Here is a 9,632-nt window from a genome sequence, read left to right on the forward strand (position 1 = left end):
ACTCTATCATTCGACTCAATTGACATGAAATAATATACCTATATCAGTCCTATTATCTATAACCCGATAATAGATGTTAATTGGAAGAGTCCCCCCTTACCTTAGCCAAGAATCTGGACTTTTTCCCTTCTTCTCCATCAAACCCGTAAGCCTCTTTTCTTCACTTTCAGCAAGAATCTCCAATCTTTAAACCCGCTTTTCTCCCTCATAGAGAACCTCCCTGACACGAATTAATATATCAAATCGAAGGAAATTTCGTGTAGAATCCGAATCTTCAAGAAATACCTGATTTGGAGTTACGAGCAGAAAGTTATGACCCATTTTGTGAGGGCTGCATCATGAATACGAAAATGCTCTTGTCCATGACTTCTCCATCTCTCCATGTTAGGTTTTTCTCCTCTATTTCTCAAATTCTTCTTATTTTCTTATTTTATGAAAACATAGCATATAATTTAGTAATGGGCTCCTTCATATTAACACCCCCACATTACTAACTCCACCAATGGCCCAACAACTAACATTTTATTATTTCCAATTAATCTCAATAAAATGCTAATTTCGAATAATTAATTTAAAACTTAATTAAATTAATTAAATAATAATTTTCGGGATGTTACACTTACACCATTAGGATTATGCCAGTCTTAATCAGGGAATGGAGCCCAGATTTTAAGCTAAAGGAATATTTATTGCGTACACTCCCCATATGGATTAAATTGCCTCAACTCCCTTTATACCTTTGGGGAGAAATGAGCCTAAACAAGATTGGTAGTGCCCTTGGGATCCCTCTTGTGACTGATGAATGTACAACCAACAAGTTGCGAGTGTCTTATGCACGGATACTGGTAGAAATGGACATCACTAAGGAGCTCCCTACTAAAATCACGATTCGAGACAAAGATGGAAACAAACTACAACAAGCTATCGAATATGAGTGGAAGCCCTTATATTGTAACAGATGCCACAAACCAGGTCATAATTGTGAGCAGCCAAAGCCTAAAACAAAGCAATGGAAGCCAAAAGCTAAAGCTGAAGAACCTCCTAAAATTGTCACACAAGTGGTTGAAGACACTTCTAGTGGAGTTGTGGCTCAGACAATTCTGGAACCTGTGGGAGAAAGCTCAGTTTCAAGGGAGGAATCAAAATGGGCTGAAGTGCATAAGAGCAATCGTGATAGAGGTAAGAAGCCTATGACTGAAACGGTTCCTGATACTTTAGCTTGTATGAATAGGTTTGACGCATTGCAAGTTTTGAATGACTTGCAAATGCTGAAAGATTCAGGTCAATGCTAGTGTCCTGGAACGTTAGGGGGCTCAATAAGTCTGCTAAGCTTAGGGAGATTAGCTCCCGTCTCCTAGAGCTTAAGGCACCTATTAATATTTTGATTGAAACTAGGGCAAAACAGGATCAGGCTGGTACTATTAGAAATAAGATGCATCTTGATGGGCACTTCATTGATAACTACCAGTATCACCCTAATGGTCGTATTTGGGTACATTGGGATCCTGCTCAAATTGATGTACAGGTATATAAAATGAGTAATCAGATGATACATATGGCTGTCTATAACAATCAGAATTCCTTTATATTTTGGTTGACTGCAATCTATGGGATGAATAAATTAGAGCAAAGAAGGATCTTGTGGAAAGACTTAGATGCTCTTAATGTTATGGGACCTTGGTGCTTAGCTGGTGACTTTAACAATGTGCTAACCTATCAAGACAGGATTGGAGGGAAAAATGTTGTTGAATCTGAATTCAAAGACTTGGAAGATATGATGAGGAACCATGACCTATCAGAGATGACCAATAATGGAGAGTTTTATACTTGGTCCAATAAACACAGTATATGGACTATATACTCTCGAATTGACAAGATTTTGGGTAATCCTGAATGGTTCCAGGCTCATTTAGACTACAGTCTCAATATTCTTCCACCAAATGTATCTGACCATTCTCTGCTTTTGCTGCATCATCATGCTCAAACTGTTCAAAGGCATAGGAGATTCAGATTTCTTAACTGTGTAACCGAAACTGAGGCTTACCAACAAACTGTGCAGGATAACTTGAGTAATCCTATTGAGGGAAGCCCTAGCTTTGTTCTCTGGCACAAACTTAAGAGACTTCAAGTGGTCCTGTACAAGCTGAACAAACCTTTGCTGTCTGCTAATCAAAAGATTATCCAAGCTAGGGAAAAACTAACTAAAGCTCAAGAAAGTCTTTGTATGGATAAGTGGAATCCTGAGAAAATTACTCATGTGAAGAGATGCAGTGAAGAACTGATTAAGTGGCATGAAATTGAGGAGAGTGTGCTGAACAAAGGGCCAAAATCAAATGGCTAAGGGATGGTGATGGAAACAATGCATTTTTTCATGCATCTGTTAGAATGAAACAATCCTCTAAAGCCATAACAATTCTGGAAACTGATGATGGTTAGGCACTCACTAATCCTATAGACATTGAAACATAAATTTTGGGATTTTATGGCAATCTTATGGGCCATAAAATCAACTCTCTAGAGTGTGTTGACATTGGTGTTCTAAGACAAGGTTCTCAACTCAATAGAGATCAGAAAATTTTTCTGGAAAGAGGCATTACTGAAGATGAGATTTTAGTTGCCCTCAAGGGGATTGATGATAGTTCAGCTCCAGGACTTGATGGTTATAGTGCCAAATTTTTCAAAACTAGTTGGAATACAATCAAAATTGAAGTGATTGCTGCCATACATGAGTATTTTGACAAAGGTAAAATGTACAAGGCTTTCAATTGTTCTTTAGTCTCTCTTGTTCCTAAAAGTGCCTCTGCTAAGTCTATTAGAGAATTTAGACCTATATCTGTATGTTCTACTTTCTATAAAATCATCTCCAGGATTTTGACTAATAGGCTCAGCAAAGTCATAGGTAGTTTTGTGAGTAATAACCAAGCAGCATTCATCCCTGGTCAGCAGATTTAGAGTCACATCCTTTTGGCATTTGAACTTCTTAAAGGATATGAGTGGAAGAAAGGCCCTCCTAAATGTATGTTTCAGGTTGACCTACAAAAAGCCTATGACATGATTGATTGGCAGGCTTTGGAATGCATCATGGATGAACTGGGTATACCTCATAAATTCCTCAAGTGGATAATGCAAAGTTTGACTAGTGTGTCTTATAGATTTAACATTAATGGAAGCCACTCTAAGATGCTTATTGCTAGAAGAGGTATAAGGTTAGGGGATCCCATCTCCCCTTACCTTTTTGCTATGCTTATGGAATATTTGCAAAGAAGCCTTCATCAGATGCAATTAAGTCCCAGATTTAAACATCATGCAAAGTGTAAGAAGTTGCAGCTCACCAACCTGATGTTTGCAGATGATGTGCTACTCTTGGCTAAAGGGGATGTCACCTCAGTTGATCTCTTATTGTCTACCTTTTACAAATTCCTTAACTTCACAGGGATGCAGATAAATAAAGGCAAAAGCAAAATATTCTTTAGGGCTGTTACACAGAAGATGAAGAATAGCCTTCTTACCCTATCTGGATTCCAAGAAGGAACTATGCCATTCAAGTATCTAGGTGTACCTATTACTAGTAAGAAGCTATCCATTCATCATTATATGGGTTTGATTGATAAAATTATTTGCAGAACTCATATATGGACCTCAAAGCTGTTGACTTATGCGGGTAGATTACAACTAATCAAAAGTATATCCTTTGCCATAGTCAATTATTGGATGCTTTGTTTTCCTCTACCTAAAGCTGTACTTGCCAAGATTGATGCTATTTGTCGATCCTTTCTTTGGACATGTAAAGATCAACTTAGTCGTAAAAGTCTTGTTGCTTGGTCAACAGTTTGTCAGCCTGTGAATAAAGGAGGCCTTGGGGTGATCAACATTAACATCTGGAACAAATGTGCTATGCTGAAGTTATTGTGGAACATATGTAACAAGCCGAATAACCTATGGGTTAAGTGGATCCACGCTTATTATCTGAAACAATAAGCTGTAATGACATTCACTCCTAACTCAGCTAGCACTTGGATCATAAAAGAAATCTTGAACACTAGACCTCTAATCCAATCATGTCAGACACAATGGGATGGGATGATTCAGAAAAACAAGTTCTGTTGTGGTGAAATCTAGCATATTCAATACAAATCCTATTATGGCTTGGAGTAATCTGTGTCTTCGAAACCCTGCTCGACCGTGTGCTATTGTGATCCTATGGCTACTTTGTCATAAGAGACTTGCTACTAAAAGCAGACTGTGTAAGCTTGGCTTCATCAACATTACTACTTGTTCTTACTATGGGCTGATCGAATCTGATAGTCATATCTTCTTTGAATGTAGTGAATATCGTGAGATTTGGATGGCTATCCTTCAATGGATCCAAATTGATCATCGCCCTAAACAATGGGATGAGGAGATAAATTGGCTTGTGACTAGAACAAAGGGCAAAGGCTGGAGGTCTAAATTACTCAAACTAGCACTTGCTGAAGGTGTCTATGGCATATGGCTGCATAGGAACAGACTATTTTTGGGACTCCTAGTGATAGTAAACACACTATACAAGGGATTATTGATAAAATTGTATATCGGGGCTGGGCTTGTAGAGTTTTAAAACCGCATATTGCTAGTCTTATGACTAGATAGGGCTCACCACTAGTTTATTCTTGTCTTTGATGTTGCTGGATCCATGTGATCGCATTGTATTACCGGTTTTTGGCTAATAAAGTTCTTTATTTCCAAAATAAATAAATAAATAAATAAATAATTAATGAAATAATAATAATAATCTATACTATCTATCTATCTATACTATTCTGTAATCATATAACTTCTCTCACTAAATCTATCTATCTATCTATACTATTCTATAATCCTATAACTTCTCTCACTAAATTTCCCTCCAAAATCTCAATTAAAAAATAATATTAATAATAATAAATAAATAATATTAATAATAATAGATAATAAATTAATTAAATAATAATAATAATCTATCTATCTATCTATCTATCTATCTATCTATCTATCTATACTATTCTATAATCCTATAACTTCTCTCACTAAATTTCCCTCCAAAATCTCAATTAAAAAAATAATATTAATAATAATAAATAAATAATATTCTATACTATTCTATAATCCTATAACTTCTTTCACTAAATTTCCCTCCAAAATCTCAATCAAAAAATCTATCTATCTATCTATCTATCTATCTATCTATACTATTCTATAATCCTATAACTTCTCTCACTAAATTTCCCTCCGAAATCTCAATTAAAAAATCTATCTATCTATCTATCTATCTATCTATCTATCTATCTATCTATCTATACTATTCTATAATCCTATAACTTCTCTCACTAAATTTCCCTCCAAAATCTCAATTAAAAAAATAATATTAATAATAATAATAAATAAATAATATTATATACTATATACTATTCTATAATCCTATAACTTCTCTCACTAAATTTCCCTCCAAAATCTCAATCAAAAAATCTATCTATCTATCTATCTATCTATCTATCTATCTATAGTATTCTATAATCCTATAACTTCTCTCACTAAATTTCCCTCCAAAATCTCAATTAAAAAATGATATAAATAATAATGGTGAATTCTAGAATGAGGTATCAATTATATCCCTCACTCATGTACCATTTAATTTGACCATTAAATTAAAAAATGTCTACACAATTTAAATAGTTTATACCACACTTAATCTATTCTCTTATCTTCCTCTCTCCATAGGTCTCACTCTCGCTCTCTCTGCGTCTCTGTACTTTTTCTCTTTTTCCTCACCAATTCTGTCCCTCCTTCTCTATAAATGATTATCCATAATTTATTTTTCATAGCATGTAAAGCATTACTTGAAGATTGGTTTGATGGGATTTATGAATCTCCATAAATCAATTTACATTATTATTTTTCTTCACAAAGGGATTTACGATTCTTACAACTCACATTTTATAGTGTTTTTTGACAAAATACTGTCAAAGATAATCAATAATTATAACTGTTCATATTATGATTCTTCATTCTTTTGATTAAAATCCTCATTTATTTCTACGAAATAATGTTCATACACTTTAGATAAAAACAAAACTGTTTTACTATTGAATTTTCTTAACAATGAATGGCAATTTAATGAATCTTTACCCAAACAATTGAAAATAGATAATTGTATTCTCCATACTTTATCATCCTTAATTTACTCACAAATAACATAAATGAGGTTCCATAATTGAAATGTGCAATTGTGTTTTTGTAGGTAATAGACCGTAACAAGATTACTGTGTATTGATACAATATCAGAAAACACACATCTCTCACACACACAAGCCTGTGAGTCTTCTATATCTAGAATAATTAAATTTTCTAAATGATTCTCTCACACACACAAGCCTGTGTGTCTTCTATATCTAGAATAATAACTACAAAAAAAATTCTACATGATTGGCACAAAGAGAAATGTCAGAGTCATAGGATTGCATTCTTATTTCAAAATCAACAAATAAATAAAAAATTAATTAAATAATAATAATAGGTTAATTCTAGAATGAGGGATCAATTAAGACCCTCACCATTGTACCACTCCTATTCACCGTTAGATAATTAAGTAAATCTATTTAACTATATATTTCATTGTGGTACAAGATTCTTGTCTCTCCCATAAGCATCCACTCCTTCCTTTCTCTCGTTCACTCACTAGATTTGTTACTACTTAAAAAAAAAAAAAGCCAAAACAACAACCTGTGTAGTGTGATACTGCTATACAAATCAATAATTCATTAATTTTTTCAAAACAATTATACACAAATATGCATAAATCTCAAAATACCATAATTCAATTTAAAAAAAAAATGATGGAACTGCTACTATGAAATAATTTCCGTTGAGGCAATGCATTAACTTTAAACTAAATTAAATGTAGAATTTGTGCAAAATGTTAACTTTCATAAACAAAAAGCAATTGTTAATTCTAGTTTAAGACCACCAATAAACTATGATTTTTCTTCCTCTGTGAGTGTAACCACATACAAGATTGTAATGGAGTTTCATGAGATAATTATGGTATTGTTTGGGTTAAGATCTGTGTAGTTTTTGACAAAGATCTAAGGTTGTTATGGGAGTTGAAAAGAGTATGAATAGAGGATAACCATGGATAGACAAGAGCCATGATGGTGGTACGTGATGTCGCTGGAAAAATGTCTAAGAGTTATGTCAGTTTTTCTGAATAAAAACACTTAGTGCATGTTTGGATTGGCTTCTACAAGTCCCAAAAACACTTCTAGTTCACTTCAACTTGATAATTGGTTTTATTTTTTTGTTTGGATACTTTTTCAAAATCAATTCTCCTCCTCCAAAAACAATTCTAGTAGAAGCTACAATTCCTAGCTTTTGAGTTTAGTAGAATCAATTCTACATTTATTATATATTATTTATTACAACTCTTTTAAATTTTCCTATTTTACCCTCTTTAATTTTCTTCAATTACTTCTTTTCTTTTTGATTTGTACTAGAATTTATTACCATTTTGGTAATTATACAATTCAAAATCAATTTTGTGCAAAGATGCAAGCCCAAACCACAAAGAATGAAGAAATGAATATATATATATATATATATATATATATATATATATATATATATATATATATATATATATATATATATATATATGAGGAGGGATCAAATTACACCCGAAGAGTTACACCACGAGTTACACTCGTTCAATAACTACATCTCGAATTAATATTTTTTAAATTCAACCGTTGGATTGAAACATAATATCATATAGATCTTACCTATAAAGTTTGAGCTTAATCTATAATGATTTACTATGTCATTGAATCACATCAAAATTAACGTTATATGAAAGCTCATTTTGACGTTAATCTTTGGATATCTTGATGATATAGTAAATCATTATAGATTAAGCTCAAAATTTATATATATGATCTATATGATATTATGTTTCAATCCAACGGTTGAATTTAAAAAATATTAATTCGAGATGTAGTTATTGAACGAGTGTAACTCGTGGTGTAACTCTTCGGGTGTAATTTGATCCCTCCTATATATATATATATATATATATATATATATATATATATATATATATATATATATATATATATATATATATATATATATATATATATATATATATATATATATATTTTTAGTTTTAAAATTATTAAAAATATTTAAATCAATAATAAAGTTATTATATTACTATTCAATTATTTAATCAGCAACTTCATGTTTCCGTTAATATTCAATAGTTTGATCAATAACTTCATGTTCCCGTTAATATCCAATATTTTAATTAGTAACTTCGTGTTCCTGATAATATTCAATATTTTGATCGATAACTTCGTGTTTCTGTTAATATTCAATATTTTGATCAACAACTTTTAATATTCATTATTTTGATCGATAACTTCTTATTCCCGTTAATATTCATTATTTTGATCAGTAACTTCGTGTTGCCGTTAATATTCAAAATTTTGATCAATAACTTCGTTTTCTCGTTGAATTTTAATATTTTTATCAGTAATTTACTATTTCCGTTAATATTCATTATTTTGATCAGTAACTTCGTGTTTCCGTTAATATTCAAAATTTTGATCAATAACTTCGTTTTCTCGTTGAATTTTAATATTTTTATCAGTAATTTACTATTTTCGTTAATATTCATTATTTTGATCAGTAACTTCGTGTTTCCGTTAATATTCAAAATTTTGATCATTAACTTCATGTTTTTCGTTAATATACAATCACTTGATCAGTAACATCATGTCCCCGTTATTTTTTTTAAAATAAATTAAAAAAAACTTATATTAAAAATATTAAAAGAAAATAAAACAAATAGGTATGTTGATAAGAGTCAATTTGTTGAATATTTTACATTATTACTGTATGTGAAGTTCTACTCAAAATGTCATTTTCTTAGCATGACCCAAAACATACATTTTATGTCGCTAAAATAGATTGAATTATTCATTAGGATCATGATGCTAGACTTAAGTGGTGAATCTCAAAAGCATGCTATGGATCAATTAGATATATGTGCTGTATAGACATGTAGAGCAATTTTCTTCAAATAGAAAATTGAACTAATTATATGAAAATGTTTTTTATATTCGATCTCTGCCTATAATTGAACTAATTAGTCTGAAATAATTATTAAATATATTTTATTCTTTTAATGAAAAACTATTGATACTCTATAATACTTCAACTTAAGTTTTTGTGAATTTCTTAAATAATAATTTATAAATCGACTAAAATGATTGAGTCTCCTACGGTTCATGATAAGATTTTTATAATAAAATAAATTTAAATTCGTATTAGTTAAGTTTTTCTAATAAAACTAATATAAAACAACATTGAATCAATTAATATCGCCACTATACAAACATGATAGCAAAGACCAATGGATAAACATCAAACCAAACTACATGGTGGGTGAGATAGATGAAAATTTCATGCAAATGGGTTATGAGCAGTTGAAAAAATTACAAAATTATCCAAATAAAAAATTATTTAAATCCTTTAAGAAAATGATTTGCTTAAAGAAATCCCAACCTTGTGTGCTTCATAAGTTTTACAATAAAAACTTACTATTAACTATTATGTAA

The 9,632-nt window shown here is 31.3% G+C and overlaps 1 protein-coding gene across 1 annotated transcript; it reads left to right on the forward strand.

The window, feature by feature from the left end:
- Window positions 1-2,493: 2,493 nt before the first annotated feature.
- Window positions 2,494-3,978, forward strand: LOC131658853 (uncharacterized). The gene is made up of 2 exons (XM_058928102.1): window positions 2,494-2,835; window positions 3,028-3,978. The coding sequence occupies exons 1-2, from the start codon at window positions 2,494-2,496 to the stop codon at window positions 3,976-3,978; spliced, it is 1,293 nt and encodes a 430-aa protein (XP_058784085.1).
- Window positions 3,979-9,632: the final 5,654 nt, after the last annotated feature.

The sequence above is a fragment of the Vicia villosa genome, linkage group LG3 (assembly GCF_029867415.1).
Source record: "Vicia villosa cultivar HV-30 ecotype Madison, WI linkage group LG3, Vvil1.0, whole genome shotgun sequence".
Classification (NCBI taxonomy): Eukaryota; Viridiplantae; Streptophyta; class Magnoliopsida; order Fabales; family Fabaceae; genus Vicia; species Vicia villosa.

What these genes read in the sequence shown, in the direction of transcription:
- LOC131658853 (XM_058928102.1), top strand. Translation starts at nt 2,494, where the DNA reads ATGGGCCATAAAATCAACTCTCTAGAGTGTGTTGACATTGGTGTTCTA. An exon ending in GAGAATTTAGACCTATATCT is followed by an intron (nt 2,836 to 3,027) that starts GTATGTTCTACT and finishes TGTATGTTTCAG; the next exon opens with GTTGACCTACAAAAAGCCTA.